The sequence below is a fragment of the Typopeltis vanoorti genome, chromosome 16 (genome assembly GCF_054136105.1).
Source record: "Typopeltis vanoorti isolate ZY-2024b chromosome 16, IOZ_Tvanoo_1.0, whole genome shotgun sequence".
Lineage (NCBI taxonomy): Eukaryota > Metazoa > Arthropoda > Arachnida > Uropygi > Thelyphonidae > Typopeltis > Typopeltis vanoorti.
Genome location: NC_143564.1, coordinates 30,269,586 through 30,286,927, shown reverse-complemented (window position 1 = coordinate 30,286,927; position 17,342 = coordinate 30,269,586). Strand labels below are relative to the sequence as shown.

The 17,342-nt window shown below is 36.0% G+C and overlaps 1 protein-coding gene across 1 annotated transcript in view; it reads right to left on the bottom strand.

Annotated features, from left to right (window-relative positions):
- Window positions 1-17,342, bottom strand: part of Set1 (SET domain containing 1) — a 318,942-nt gene that overhangs the window by 41,952 nt on the left and 259,648 nt on the right. The window contains exons 11-12 of the mRNA XM_090405939.1: window positions 10,276-10,445; window positions 6,290-6,418 (exon numbers count right to left, since the gene is read on the bottom strand). Of these exons, the coding sequence (XP_090262065.1) occupies window positions 6,290-6,418; window positions 10,276-10,445 (299 nt within the window). The remainder of the gene's footprint in view (window positions 1-6,289; window positions 6,419-10,275; window positions 10,446-17,342) is intronic.

The following is a 17,342-nucleotide window of genomic DNA, read 5'->3' as shown; positions in this document are numbered from 1 at the left end:
TCTCAGGTGGTATGGTCACTTAAACAGAATGGGCAAGGAAAGATTAACAAAACAAGTGTTGCCAGGTTGGCAAGAAAAAGACCCAGAGGAAGACAGACCAAGATATAGATGGATTTATACAGTATGAAATGTCTTAGAAGACAGAAATATAAGATCTGATAATGTTGGAGTCTTGACAAGTAACAGATTGCTTTGGAAGAAAATTGTACATAGGAAGTTAGTGGTGATGTAAGTTTTCATGCAGTACTATCATATCCTGTACACCCCTTGAGAGTTCATGTCAGGAATTTGATGATGATCAAGTCAGCAAGCAGCTTACAGCAGTGCTATGTCAAGTGGTGTTAAGAAAGGTAATTAACTTCTGACTGTATGAATATACAAGGACAAAGTCAGAAGAATAAATCTAGTGGGTGGATATGCAAATTTTCTTTCTTTTAGATCTCTTCTGTCAACAAAGTCACTGACTACCCCATCTAGTTCATAGACATGAGAATCTACATTTAGCATTTTTTTAACCTTTTTCACATATTCATTCACATTACTTTTACACTTAAATTTCTTCAGTGAGTACTCCAAATCCATTCCAAGTACTAGCTCAGTCAAACACAAGTTCTTTTGTATAAGAACTTTGGCATAAACTTAAAATATGATTCTCTCACTCTTCACTTTTTTCAGTAACTTGTTTTTTCTTCTCCAATATTCAGTACTGTTTACCTTTTAAGTCATTTGTTCTGGCCAAAATTAGCATTTTCACTTTAATCTTTTGCATTCTAATAGCATCTTTGTATCATGAAGAATTACATTCACCAAGCCCCCCCCCCCCCCCTATCATGGAATTACCATATAACAAACACTGTCTCCTTATTCCTTTCTCTCACTTCTCTTTTCTGAGTCTGTATCACTTGCCACACACTTCACTTTGTCTCATGAGACTTAACTTCAGCACTAATTTCTTTCTCCACATGTATGTTATCTTTCTTGCAACACGCTTCTGCCATTTGTACTTTATTCACTTTAATCCATTCCTACATATCTTTCTTTTTCTATCACATTCGCACATTTCTTTTTCACAGCACCACACTACCATCTTGTTTTTGACACAAAGATTTCTGATACTATCATAATTTTTGCTTTATCATCCACAAACCTCTCATCTTCAATAGAAAACAAATCATGAGCACACACTGAATATCATCATCATCAAATTCCTGCCATGTACCCTGAAGGGGTGTACAGGATATGATAGTACTACATGCAAAAATTACATCATTACTAACTTCCTATCTACAATTTTCCTGCAAATCAGTCTGTTACTTGTCAAGACTCCAACATTATCAGATCATATATCTCTATCGTCTAAGGCACTCTGTACCATATCAATCCACCTATATCTTGGTATTCCTCTGGGTCATTTTCCTGCCAACCTAGCAGAGAACACTTGTTTTGCTAATCTTTTCTCTCCCATTCTATTTAAGTGACCATACCACCTGAGATTAGCTCTGCTAACGCATTCCTGGATGCTGACAATGTCAAGTTCTTTCCTAATATCCTCGTTTTTAATATGATATTGCCATTGATGCCATCTGTTCATGCCTCTAATCTTACTCAGGACTCTCATATCTGTGGTCTCTAGTCTTTGGTCAAGTGTTTTACTTCTGACCCAGCTCTCAGATCCATAAGTTAAAATTGGTTTGAACATTGTCTTGTATACAGCTAATTTAGTGTTCCGACTAATTTCTCTCTTATTCCATATGAATTTATTCAATTGACTTCCCACCATACCAGCTCTGCTAATTCTGTTGTCTATTTCCATATTTAATTTACCATCTTCACTAAAAATCGTGCCTAAGTAGCTAAAATGTTTTACTTGTTCCACAGGTTCTCCATTCACAACACAGTTGACATTTTCAATGATTCTGCCTATTTTCATTGTCTTTGTCTTTTTATTGCTGACCTTCATACCATATCTATTACAACAGCTATTCAATTTAGTCAGAGAATCTTGCAGACTTGTAGCAGATTTATTTTGAAGTATAACATCATCCGCATAAAGCAAAGAGCTGACATTAACATCTCCAATTTTGATATCATGTTTAATACCACTTTCCTTCAAATGTGATCCATATAGATAATGAATAACAGAGGGGATAATGTACATCCTTGTCTCACACCAGATTTAACATTAAACAATCTTCCTGTACTTCCTTCAATTCTAACTGCTGACTTACAACTCAAATAAAGACTAAGTATTGCTTGATATAATGCCCCATTGACACTATATAACTGCAGCGTATTGAATAGCTTCTCTCTTGGCACCTTGTCATATGCCTTTTCCAAATCGACAAAACTTAAATACAGATCTTTGTTATATTCCCATGCTTTCTCAACTATTTGTCGCAAAGTGAAGATCTGATCCTGAGAGCCTCTATTTGGCCTGAATCCAGCTTGTTTTTCACCAAGCTTTTCTTCCACAATTCTTCTCAACCGCTTCTCAAGTATACTTCCATAGATCTTCCCAGGAACTCAGTAGGGAAATACCTCTGTAATTCTCACATTCAGTTTTATTTCCCTTTTTATATATGGGTACTATGAGAGCTCTACTCCAATCATCGGGAATTCGTCCCTCTGTCCAGGCCTTCTGAACTATGCAGTGCAGCCACTGTAAGACTTTTATACCACCATACTTCAGCATTTCTGGTTGAATATCATCTACTCCTGCTGCCTTTCTACATTTCAAGCATTTAATGGCTTTTTGTGCTTCAAGTATGGATATATATTCCTGACTGCATGCCTGGTCAGTGCTTTTTACCACTGTGCAGTCATCACCGCTTGTTTCATTTAGCAGTTTTTCAAAGTAATTACTCTATACTTCAAGGATATCTTTTTCTCCTGTTTTCATGTTACCATTATCATCTCTAACTCCTTTTACAGCACTCTTTCCTCTATTCCTAAGCTTCTTCAACAACCTCCAGAATATTTTGCCACCTTCTTGATATTTATGTTCTATATTCTTGCCAAAGTCCTCTCATGACTTTTGTTTAGCTAGTTTTACACAGTGTTTAGCATTCTTGCATTTGTCTCTATATTTTCTAAGAGCACAAGCTGACTTATTTGACAGGAACTTTTGATATGCTTTCTTCTTTTCCTTCACTGCCTCTTTAACTTCCTGTGTCCACCAGGGAGTTCTGATTTTTTTATACTTGCAGACAACCTCACCACATGCCTCTCTGGCAGAATCAATAATGTTTTCTTCAGAGTTTGCCACTGAATCACCAAGGTTTGATTCCTGTTCTCAAACTCTTTCATTTTTTTTTCAATAATCTTTCTGTATTTTAGTCTACAGTTCACATCTGAGAGCTGCTCAACTTTTATTCGTTTTAAAACTTTCTTACATGCTATTCTTTTCAATATGAAATTCAATTTTATCCTGCTCAAGACTAAATAGTGATCAGTTCCAATTTCAAATCCTCTGTACACTCTGGTCCTGCACCAGGGAGAAAACATCACTATCAACAATAACATAGTCAATGAGACGTTTCTTATTCCTAGCCTCTTCTCTCCATGTGAATTTGTGCACATTTTTATGTTGGAACATGGTGTTAGTAATAACCAGTCCATGTCCTGAGCAGAAATCCAACACATATTTGCCATTATTATTAGCTTTGCTCTATTCTCCAAATTTTCCCAAAATATTTTTGTAATTTGACAATCATTTCCTACTCTGCTATTTAGAGCCCCAATAAGGACCAACTTTTCCTTTTTCATTGTGTCAGTTGCTTTTTCTAAAGCATCAAAAAATTCCTCTACTTCTACCTTAGTAGAGCCTTCTGTGGGACCATAGGCACAAATAAGTCTCAATGTCCAGTTCCCCATTCTCATATTTGCCCACATTACTCTACTTGAGACTGACTGCCATTCAAGAAGATTAGCCTCGTATTTTGTGTTGAATACTATGGCTGCTCCTTCTTTTCCTTGATTGTCATTGCCTGAATATAACATTTTGTATTTATTGCTCAGAAAGATCTCACCAGTTTTGGTCTTTTTTGTTTCAGTCACTCCTATTATGTCGATCTGGTACTTATCTAATTCCTCAGCTAACTCCATTTCTTTGCCATTCAGGCTTCTTACGTTGATAGTACCGATCTTCAACTCTGGTGATGTTGAGTTGGGGTTTGTTTTCAGATTTGTTCCAGTAGCTGACTTTTTGCTGTTCGCCCTGGTTCCCTGGTGAAAACAACGGGGGCCTTGTTTAACCAGGCAATGCCCTAGCCACACTGAATATCATAATGCATATTTAATTATATGAATAATGACAAATTGGATGCCAGGATCACTACTCCACTATGAGCAGGAACATTTCTAGTTCTCTTCTTATGAACAAAAATTTCTGCAGCAGAATTTTGATATCTTCAATATTCTGGTGAAACCCATGAAGGTTTCAGTGAAAAAAATTTTCCTATCGTTCTGGCTTTAGGACTTTTACTATTTCTGAGAGTTGAAGGCTTGCCTTTGTCAGGTTAATATTTGTCTAATGATTTTGGGAAGAAGTATGGATGACAAGTGTCCACCTCTTCTTCTGGAAAAACGTTCAATTCATCATCTGATGTCTCAAAATCATTTGGAAGTTTAATTTCCTTTCAGTGGATATCACAGTATCCATTTTTTCAGTGGAGGTTTCAGGTTGTTTATTCTTGCCATAATATTTTTTGACAAGTGTGTTCTCATCAAATGGAGTTTTGATGAGAACACACATCAAATTTTGGAGTTTTTTTAAGGTGTGAGACCATAGGTCACATGACTGATGCACTCCACAGCGTAGTATTCAAGATCATAAAGTAAAAGAACAGTTTTACTGTTCCTGTACTTAACTGCAGTTAACTGCCACCTTCTCAGCATAAGAGGATTTCAGGACAGGTGTGGCGATGGCTAACCTCCTTTTTTGCATATCGATATATTTTGTCCTGTTTTAATCTTTATTTATTTTTATTTTTTTATCCTTCTGACATGCACATGAATAAGCTGAATGATCTTCCTGGCAGCTGACACATTTAGCTTTCTTCGCAGAGCAAGATTTGTTATCATGATCTTCACTTCATTACCACATCGGAGAACAGGTGGTAGCCAGAGAGACAATTTGAGCATGCTCATATTTCTGGCATTTAAACCTTTTTGGTGGATTTAGGATGTAGAGCCTAAAAGCTTTACATCCTATGACAATAGTACATGAAACAAAGGAAGGCAATGCAAAAGCATTTTTATTTCACAAAATCATGATTGTGTAATGAAAATTGTTCATAATTATGGTCTTGAAGTGAAAATCTAGTTTATGGAATACACTAAATGACTGCTGAAGAGCTCTAAACTGAACCTTCTGCTGGAAAGTGTATGTTAACTGTCTTTTGGAGAATACCATTCACCAAGACTGTATAGTGAAAGTGACTTTCATTAATCTGCAAAACAATGTGAAGATCTTGAGAAAGTTGAAACAAGGAATTAATATATTTGTGCTCAGGAACAGCAAATGCTTCTGCAAAAGGTATCTGCTTTTTGCAGCACTCCATGTAATATAAGCATATCCGCTTCAACGCCTATTGAAGAGATTGGATTTGAAGTTTTGGAACATCCTCCCTAAAATGGAAATAATCTGAAAACAGTCTGAAGTTTTACTACGACAGCATGTGAAGAACCAGTTACACTGCAGAGAGAAATACATTGAAAGGGTGAGAAGAGAGAGCTTATGATGAACAGGTATGAAAATAAAGTTCATATCTCAAACTTTTTTTTTTTTCCCAGTGACATTTATCTTTTGGGTATGGAGCTGTCATAATTGCATCATTACTTTCGGAATGCTCTTCACATATCACCGTGTATTATAATCCCCTCCCTACACACACATGCAAAAAAATTGCAGAGCTTAATATAACTTTCTGACAAGTAATTATATACTCAGCACTACAGAAATAAGTGCAGACTTTGGTTTCCTAGTTTAACCTATAAGATCAAATGCAACTCTTAGTGCCATCTGGAACCTTTTATGTAATCACAATTTGTACCTTTTCATCATTCTGCTTTCTTTTTTATTTAACTTCTCTGAGTGAAAGATTCTAGTCTGAAGGATACCTGTAGATGTGAACATATACAATTATTAATTATCCCATCTTCATATAAGTCAAACAGTCAGGTACTAGGTAGATAGGTGCAACTTTTAACAGGAAAAATGTTGAATGAGCAATGTAACAAAAAAAAACTGTTTATTGTATAATATATTTGAATGACCTGAAACATATACCTTTAATTGATTAAATTTGAGCAAGTCACTAGTAACATCAGAATCACCAAATGATGTTAACAGTCTTCTCTGGTTAGATCTTGCTTCTCGTGTCGACTGAGCAGCTGTTTTACCTTTACTTGCAGGATCCTAAGGAAAAATATAAATTTGAAATACTATGAATTCAAGTATTAATCTAAATTATATCAATCCTTTAAAAATTGTTGCACTGTAGTCTTTGATCTCACTGATATTTCAAGAGTGTTGCATATTTGTATAGTGGCTTAATTTTATTATTTCTGGTGGTAAGGCTTATATGTTGGCTATTTATAACTATTTCTGAGATTTTTATGCCACCATTATTGTTTAGATTAGGATGGTTGATCAAAATTCCACAGACTTTTTTAAATTTAAGTTCATACCAGGTTTTTGTATGATGTAAAAAACAGGTACTTTTCCACTCAATTTGGTGTAAGGTGTAAAGAACATGATCTGAGAGGTCTGCTGTTGTTTATGTTCATTTTTGCAGATAGGAATTGTACATCCAGTCTCCCCAATATAACGTAAGTTACACTCCAGGGTGGGACAATGAGAGGAGAGGATCCTTAGAAGAGTTGAGTGTTTTTTTTTTTTTTTAATTATTATTATTATTTTTTTTATAAGTTGTTTAAAAGCAGTATTAAGATTTCAATGGTGTAGAATTCTATTTATTTTATCTGATAACCATTTAATGTATGGGATAGCTATGGTTTACTGTAACCTATATTATGTGCATTTTTGGATGCAGTTTTCTGAATAACTTTATGATGGTATTTTTGCTATAGCCATTATTTATAAATATATTGCTAATAATTTATAATTCTTGTATAAGAGCAAATTGTTATAACTCTGTTTTTGAGGGGGGTTAATGGCTCCAAAGTTTAATCTAACAGATAAGCTTAGGCGTTGCTGGTTATTCATTACTTATTTTTTCACGGTATTAACAACACCACAAACACTTTTATCAACAAGGATGTTTTATTAACGCTAATATTTCGCCGATTTTCAAATCAGCATCATCAGAGCACAACACACATGTAAACGCGACAGTGAGTGAAACAATATATTGTTTCACTCACTGTCGCGTTTACATGTGTGTTGTGCTCTGATGATGCTGATTTGAAAATCGGCGAAATATTAGCGTTAATAAAACATCCTTGTTGATAAAAGTGTTTGTGGTGTTGTTAATACCGTGAAAAAATAAGTAATGGCTCCAAAGTTTTGCAAAGGATGGTGATAAGAATTAGCATGTATATGCTGGCAGGTAAGTGTAGGCTTACAGTAGACAGTGAAGGATAGACTGTTTGAGGGAAGACGCATGATTGGTGTATCCAGGAAAGGAAATGAGTTTGGATTTTCAATTTCAATAGTAAAGTTAATGTGGTTATGTTGTTTGTTCAGGTGGCTGAGGAAGGTGTTTAAAGTTTAATGGCGGTATGGTCACATAACAAAAACATTGTCAACATATCTAAGCCAAACTGTAGGTTTTAAAGTAAAAAAATCTAGAGCATGTTGCTCTAAAGCTTCCATATAAAAGTTAGTAATTGGGGGAAAGGGAAGGGAGATAGTGGCAAACTCATGGCTGCATTTTTTTTTAGGTAAAAATTATTTTGCCACACGAAGCAACTGGAATGTAGTATGCAGGCAAAGTACCTGTTGTACATTAATGGCGGCATAAAAATCCCAAGAATTTGGATGGCACACATTCAGCCCACTTAAGTTTTTCAGCAAACCCTTACTTTAGGACCAAGCAATAATTTCATCTCTTATTGGCCACCATCTAATCATTTTGTTCTAATTTATATGAGCAATTATGTGACAATAGGTTGCTCACTAGCTTAATATATCTCTTAATGATTTGTAATCAAATAGATAATAATAAGAGGACTGTTGCTTTGATGGAGTAATAAGGTTTTTTTCACCAGGTCAGGCCAGTAGTTTTAATGGTTGAGCAAATTACTAACTTTATCATACTATTTAGATTGTAATGCAACTCATTTCTTTGTATGTATGTACACTCAAGATGAGGAGTATACAGTCAACTGTCTTGATGACCCTGATATGAAGATCGAAAGTCAAGTGATTATTTTGCTTTATATTAAACTGAAGTTTTACACTCTAACATGGTAGTTTCCATAATTTTTAATAATGAACAGCACTACTGTGCAATTGTTTGACTCGCATAACAAAGCAGTTATCATGATGACATAACAAAGAGTGCTTCTGTTGCTCTTCATTTTTGCTGTTTTATTACACCCCCCCCACACACACACCCTATTAATACTGTAATTTAACAGCTGAAACTTCTGTTTATTCCTTCCCTCTTAAAGGGCTTGACAAAGCTTTTCAACCCATAGAAAAAGCAAATGAGATTATCAATCACAAGATTCAAATTTTGAGTATGTGCTATAGAAGTTGCTACAAATTTAAAACAATGTTTATGTAGCTATAATGAAATTTATTATAGAGAAAATGGAAAACTGTCTTGAAATAAATGGCTCATATATAAACTTGCTTGATTTTAAAGGCTACGTATAGATTTAAACATCAAGATGTAAGCATAATACAACATAATGATGAAATTATAAAGTAAGGGAATGGCACTTATGTTGAGAAAAAATAGTTCAATGTTTCTAGATTTTTGGCTAGGTTTCCTAGCCACTGTCAATACAGTTGAAAAGAGAAACACAATAAGACCAACACTTAAACTGCAAGCATATGACAATACATGCTATTGACTGCAGCTATTAGAATTCAAAGAAATAAAATATTAACAAGTAACTTCAATTTCATGAAACACAGGAATGAGGAATGTTGTTTAGGATGACTACTGAAAATGGGAAAAGTTTAAGACAATCACTTTTGTTGAGGTTCAGACTGTGAATGTGGGCTTCATAACTTTTGCATATCATCCTCCAAGGAGAAAATAACTTTGGTGTAGAACTTCAGTTTTATTCCAATGAATTGTATGCCTAGTAGAAAAGGCATGGCTGGCTAAACAAGACTTACCACTCTTGTAGTAAAATATACTCTTGGTCTTCTAGACAAATCTGAACTAAACCACCTGTCTGTCCACAATAACAAAGGCCACATGAACAAGAGATTCTGTAGCTCCAGGATGTGTGCATGTGAGAGAGAGGTTGTTTAAGATGATAAATGGTTAGAGTGGTTGAAGAATACTCAAACAGAAGTATATTATCACCCCTTCCTCAACAAGGAAGGAAGACCTATGTGGAGCTGAGCAAGAACATTTTCTCTCTACCAACCCTATGCAAATTGGACTGCTAAAGTTTAATTTCAGGCTTAATCTACTACAGCTTGTTATTGTCCTATTTCATGTTCCATGTAGAGAACATGGCAGATAGCATTGCAGGGAAGGAGCTCAGGGAAACAAAACTTAGATATCCCTGATATGCCCCCCATCCCTTTGAAATTAGCAAGAATTCTTGCTAATTTCAAAAGAAACAGAATTTTATGTTGTTTATACCCATTGTTACTTTCTGCTTAATTTAAATAAGTAATTTCTCTATTATACTTATAGGAAACATAGCTTTTGCAAAGACAGTCCAATTAATTTCTTTCTGATGCGTTGATGATTCACATTATCCAATAGATGGCATCATCATCAGTACTTAACACTTCATCCATGTTACTTAAAGTACACTTTCTTTTTAAATTGATCCTATACATAAGAGGAAGAAGAACCTAGAGATCTGCTGGATATAGATAAAGGTTGAGGTTTTTTCTTGAACAGGTAGAGGTTACTTAAGCAATAAAAGAGAAGCAGGTTTGAAAGAAGCGGGTACTGTTTGTTCACAAGATCATTTCATATTTATATCTTATAATGTTTAAGGGAGAACTAAGACCACACACACTAGTTATTTCTGATTTGCAATCAAACAAATCAGAAGTAATTCATAACAGAAAATTGAAAATATTTTCAAACCTCTGATGTGAGGAAAACTTACCAGTGTTTCATAATCCAAGTCAGGTAATAAAGTGGCAACACCTTGGATATATTTAGCTTTTTCTTTGACATCCATTTTATAGTAGCCTTCACTTCGTGAACAGCCAGTTGTATGTATTCTTCCACCATCATCTTTTTTCTTTTTCTTTGGAGGAGATTGAGAATTTGATGGTGATAAAATTAAGGAAATCAAGTTTCATAAGAATCAAATATAAGTATTTAACATAAGTATTATAAACTGTGCAAGAACATTTTATTGTATGTAAAAATACATACCAATAAACATGTTATCATAACCAAAAACGTCCACGCAGTTAGCCTAGTGGCTTTGCACTTCACAACCATATGCTTGGGGAAGGAGTGTCCTGGGTTTGATTCCTGCTGCTGACGAGAGGAGCTTAAGGATCTTCCTCAGCCATAGCCAAGTTAGCCGGTCTTGGCTGGGGTTTTTCATCCCGCAAGCAGGCAAACCGGCCCCGTGATGAACACACACTGATCTACAGCCATAAATACTTAACCCAATAGGGACGGAGGAGAAAAGGGAGGAAACTCCATATGACTGAATAAATAAATAGCCAAAAAAGAGAATTAGCAAACTCAACATCAGCAGAATTGAAGATGGCACAATAGAATCAATGAACAAGAAATCAAACTGACTTCTTGTTTGTTGATTCTTACATTGTGCCAGAAAAACAGGTGAAATTCTTCTAAATAATATCAGCTGTATATTTGGCAAGAGTGACCAGAGAAATAACAAAGTAGCTATAGCATTAAAAAAACATGAATATAAACTTCTTGAATGATAAGCAATTTCAAGTTCAGTAAACTGGTCATATTTCAAAATGGAGAAATCGATGATGAAACTTGCTTGTGTCTATGGCTTCACAGATGATAAGGAAGAAATTTTTCATGTCATTAGGAAAGGAAGCTAAAAGAAAAGCCGATTGTTGTTGAAAATCTAAATTGTAAGAGAAGAAAATCATCCAGTGGTATTCATATGAAGGAAGATGAATGCTGGGATGACCAAGGGGAGATGGTGGGAGAATGCTGGCACCGGGAAGGCTCTAACAGAGAAATACAAATAAAAATGTTATAAAATGGGCTTAGAGGAAGAAGAAGCAAAGAAAACAAACCTCAGATATATAGGATGTTTTGGAAAAATTTGGAGAAAAGAGCAAAGCTAATAATAATGGCTGCTGGATATCCGCATAGAGATGTGCTCCAACAAAGAGATATGCACAATTTCACATGGAGCAAGAACAAGAAATAAGAAAAATCTTATTGACTATGATATTGATGATAGGGATATTTTCACACTGATCCAGGAGACATGAAAACTGAAAAAGGAAGTGATCGGCATTTAGTTATTAGTAGAATAAAAATGAATTTCATACTGGGGAAAAAAAGTTTTAAGAAGAATTAAGGGTGAGCAGTTGTAGAAGAGAAGTGCCAACTCAAGCATATAAATATTAGTATTGTGATGGGTATTAATATTTATGACTGCTTGTTTAGTATCCTGATGGTAACTAAATGAGTAATCTGAACACTGATTGGGCAGCAGAGAAAACTCTTGACAAGAATGAAGGAGAATTTATTTCACATGATGCAAGACAACTCTATGAAGCAACATGTGAAAGAAGGAAATCAAGGTCAAAGAGTTAGATTTGATCATAGCATCAGAAAGGATCTCAATTAACAATGTGACCAGCTTTTCACCCTGTTGGTGACTGTCATTATGCTATATAGACCCTGAAGTAGCTAACTACATATATATGTTTGAATTAGGAAAGGTTACATGCTGAAGTGCAAAGTTGGAAATCGTGACAAACTCAAGAGAATAATATGTTCACTTAAGTATAAAGAGCTAATAAGCTTCATTTCAGCAATGAAAACATTACTTAAATTAAGGGGATATTAAATCCCACATTCGGTTTTAAAACTATGTGGGATTTAATATCCCCTTAATTTAAGTAATATGTTCACTCCCATGGTATCAGTCATTGAATGGGAAGCATTGAAAGGATGCCTAAAAATCATGCAGAATCTGAATGGATCCCTAAAATTTGAAGAACAAATAGGACGAGAGTGGAATGAATGTGCAACCTTATTAAACAAAAGATATAAGAAGATGGCGATATAGAAGGCATATTGTGAAAATAAGGATGAGTATAGTTATGAAATATACAAAGCACATGCAGAAAACTTCTGTTATTATATGAAAAGCAAAGTCTAAAGGCAACCCAAAAGAATTTTATCATTATGCTGCAAGTAAAAGAAAGAATAAATGTGGAAGAATAACTTTACTGGATGCAGACACTACTGTTGTATCAGAATAGATGCAATTGATCAGATAACAAACGTTCACTTCATTAAGGTCTATCAATGTAGCATATGTAACATGGCACATAGTGCTACCACTACACGAGAGAGAGAGAGAGAGAGAAGTGCATGAACATGGATAAGAATTTGGTAACAGGAACAGATTGGATATCACATATGATAAAGGAATGTTCAGCCTGAACTGGTTAAGTCCTTGACATGGTTGTATGATTTGAATCTCAGTTAAGGAAAGATCTCACAGGAATGGAGAGTATGAATGATAGTCCCATTGTACATCAGTGTAACAATGGTGATGCATCTAACTACTGATCTATCACTATCCAGAGTAATAGTAGTAGTAGTGAAGGCTTCAGAGAAGAGTAAGCACATGCACACAAAAATAGGTTGACAGACAAGTTATACTTGTTGAGTAACAGCATTTATTTACTAGTGGGACATTATGTCTGAACTATTTGCTCATTTTATCATAATGTTATTAAGGCTGAGTTGGATAAAGGAATGGATTCATTGCAATACTCTTAATCTTTGCTAAGGCATATGACAAGATACCACAAGAAAAATTATTGTATAAATTGGAGGAGACAAGTTTGAAATATAAATTACTGACTTTGATAAGAAGGCTCAGATACCTAACAGATCCTAATCCTTTTTTGTTTACAGAAAACCTACCCATTATGGTATACATGCACCAATCTTAGCCAATAAGCAAATTGAGCTAGAATCATTTGCTTGGCCCACACTAGCTACTCCACCAAAATCAGTCACATTCAGGACTCGTTTTTTTTTTAAAGCAAAAAGGCAACTCCCCCACCCCTCCTTTCACAAAATCAACATAGCTCTCTGCCCATTCTGTTCCAGGGTGACAGGCCTTACCGCAGATACTGATCACTGGATCTAATGGGGGAAACCTCCCTTTTATAGAGGAAACAGATATAAATCAAATGATTTCTGGAATCTGCCATAGCATGACACCATTCTCCAAACCCGAACAAATTTGGCTGTATCACATTACCAAAAATTTGGGAGATCATGATTCTGAGATTTTGAGCAAGATTTCATCATCCCAAATAGGGCACCAGTTAGGATTTTAGAAGCCTGCCTTTTACAATCATCGTTTTTGCCTTTTAGCTGGTGTACCTGCATGCACATGTTTAGTATATTTCTTTGTGTCCAAGAGGAGATGCTTTGATAACCAATGCAAAATATTGGCTTATCTAGCTTTATGACGTGTTGATATTTAATGGAGAAAACACATGTCTAAAAGTGTAGAAAGTGGATGTTTAGTGGACATGTGTTTTCTCCATTAAATATCAACACAAGAACTTAGTTCTTTACTTTAAATAGATCTTTAGGATTCTTTGACTAGACTGAACAACTTTTGTAAAAAAATTGTTGGGCTGAAGGTCTGCTGATGTAGGCCTCCCAAATTTGGGGCAGTCGCATACAACCAAATTTGTTGAGGTTTGGAGAATTTCTTAGGGCTGAGGCTGATTCCATAAAGAGTCTTTCAAATTTGTATTTGCTACGGTGTATCACTGTAGCTTTCTTCCACTGTATTCTGTGGCGTGTATCCAGAGCATGGTCCGCAAGCCCAGAATGACTGTATTTGTGAAAACGGATGTAGTCCTTGTGTTCCGAAATTCTGATATTCGCTGTCCTGCCTGTTTGGCCAAAGTAAGACAGTTTACAACTGCAAGGGACCTGGTAAACACCAGGTAGGTCAAGGGGAAGTGGTTGGTCTTTAGTGGAGCGGATAAGGGATGCCAATTTTCTGTAAGGTTTGTAACAGGAGGTCAGGTCATGTTTTTTTAAGATCTTGGTAATCTTTTCCGAGGTGCCTCGGATGTAGGGAATGGTGATGGATTTAGAGTAATCCTTGTTGTGTGTGTGTGGGGGGGGGGGGATCTGTGGTTTGTAGGTTCTAATATTTTTTGGATTTTTTTGAGGGGGGTAGCCATTGGCTGAGAAAGTGTTGAGGATGTGATTTAGTTCAGTGTTTAGGACCAAGTCGTTTGAACAGATCAGTTTAGCCCTGTTGTATAGTGTTTTCACTACTCCAAATTGTTGTGTGTGTGTGGGGGGGGGGGTTGTTGGTGAATGTATCTGCCTGTATGGGTGGGTTTTCTGTAAACTGAGAAAACCAAGGTTCCATTAGACTGGCGGGTGACTAGTGTGTCTAGGAAAGGGAGGCTGTTGTTTTCCTCTTTTTCCAGAGTGAATTTGATTCTGGGGTGTTGGTTGTTTAAGTGTGTTAAGGAGAGAAGTGTTTCAGAGCCATGTGGCCAAACAGCGAACACATCATCAACGTAGCGAAGCCATATGGTTGGTTTTTGTGGGGCAGAGGCTAAGGCTTTTTCTTCAAAGGTCTCCATAAAGAAATTGGCCAAGGGTGGGGAGAGTGGTGAACCCATGGCTGTCCCCTCTATTTGTTTGTAGAATTTTCCCTGCCAAACGAAATAGTTTTTTCATGTGTGATGGTGTGTTGCCAGTATAGCGTGTGAGCTCTTTGGCCAAATGTTTAGCTAATATGTATGTGGGGGAATCAATGCCATCCACTATGGGACGTAATGGCACATTTTCTTTGTGTATTTTTGGGAGTCCATAAATACGGGGGGGGGGGGTATAGAGTTAAACGGCTTTAATCTGTTGGTAACTTCTACAGGCCAACAAGTGACTCTCTTAAGGAGCCTGTGAAGTTTTCTAATTTGAGAGTTGGTGGGATTGTAATTGATAGGGAGGTAAATGGCCCAATCTAATAGAAGAGCATTCAGCTTACCTGTGTAGTCCTTTTGGTTAGGTACTACAGTTGCATTTCCCTTATCCGCTTTGGTGATAACTAATTCTTTATTATTCTTCATTTCCTGTAGAGCTTTATATTCCTTGTTGGATATGTTGGTTTTTGGTGGTCTTGCTTTGGAAAGGACACAGGCTACATCCAGTCTTACACTGTTGGCGACTTGATGTGGAAGGTGGCGGATTCCGCATTCGATCTGGATCATAATATCCTCACTAGGTATTTTATTGGGAGCAATGGCGAAGTTGTGTCCACGTGATAGTGCGTTGAGTGCTTCAGGCTTCAGGGTGACAAGAAAGGTTGATTACTGTGTTGGTAGCAGGTTCTGGAAAGACGGTAGAGTTCTTTTTTAATTTTTCAAACTTTTCCATCTGTCCGCCTCTTATTTTTTTAAATTCTTTTTCGGCAGCGGTACATGAGACGTCATGTAAAATCGTCCAAAGTTCGTGGTTCAAAGTGCACGAAAGCTCATCTTCGACGGCACGAATAGCTTCGTTAATGTCCGCTAAGAGCGACCGCGTGTCGGTGAGTTGTTCGCGTAGCAACGCGGTTATATATTCGGAGAGCTTTTTGTGACACAAATCAGTGCTTGAATTTTACACAGTTCGGGATTACTTTATTATCCCAGCAGCGTTTCAGGAACGTTAGACGATTTAATTGTCTAGACAGCTTCAATTTCAATTTATCGTATTGGCGGGCCTTCCGTGCGATTGTATCTCCGTGGATGATGTTGATTCTCGTAGACAGGCTTATACGTTGGCTTATACGAGACAGGCTCATCTCTTCATTCCCAATTTCTGTGTTGTAGTGCCTACGTGCACGTAACTTTTTTTTGTAAGTTCCTTTAGAAGATGGCAACGTGACGTTGCCGAAATATCGGAAAATATTTATTAAAGTTTAATTTAATTTATATCCTTAACTACGTTGTTCAATTCCTTAAGTGTTTTAATAAATACATTTGAAGGATTTGAAAAAGGAGAGTTAAAAATAGTTAAACTTGCAAAAAATCTTAAATTAGAATGTGAAATAGAAGACGTAGAGGAGTTGCTAGATTGTGAAATAAAAGAACTTTTGGATGAAGAGTTGATTGAATTGGAAGCACAGAGAGTGTCAGAAGAAAAAGCAAGAGTGGAAGAAGAGAAAGAAGAGGATCCAGAAAAGAAATTCACTACAAAGAGTTTATTAGATTCTTTTTCGCAACAGAATAAAGCTCTCGCCACTTTCGAAGCAGTGGACCCTAATGTCAAATGATTCACAAAGGTTGAATGTATCATTCATGATGCTGTGCGTTGTTATCGTGAGATATATGAAGAAAAAAAGAAACAAACTATTCAAACAAAGCTCAGCATGTTCCTCATCAAGAGAACATCTACCTCAACACAAGAACATGACCCTGACGATCCACAACCTAACACAAGCAAAGATTAAAAATTGATTTTGTAATTTTCATTTGTATTAATTTTTACATTAATTTTAGATTGTATTTTTGTGTTTACAGTACAGTATGAATTTTCACTGTATGTACAATATACATAATTATAAATTTAAACGATTATAAAAATAAATTATAAAGATGATAAAAAGATTAGAAAGGTTAAAGAATACTGTTAATATATATATGTCCGACATACGACCAGTCAGCCAGAACGGAAGTCGGTCATAAGTCGATGACCAAGCATACTGTCATAACATGATATATAAAATTTAAAGTAATGCAGTTGATTACAAAGCAAAAAAGGGATATGGAATATTATTAATGATGGCAGAAGAGTTGTGCCCATCTAAGGTGGAGTTGCAAGGAGCAAATACTGACAGTGGTTTTATATTAGTACAGTGTGGAGGTAGACAGGATGAAATGTTTAGTAGGATGTTGCTATAGACCTGGTAATGTAGAAAGCAGTGAGAAGGAAACGTTTAGACAAATTGGTCTGGCT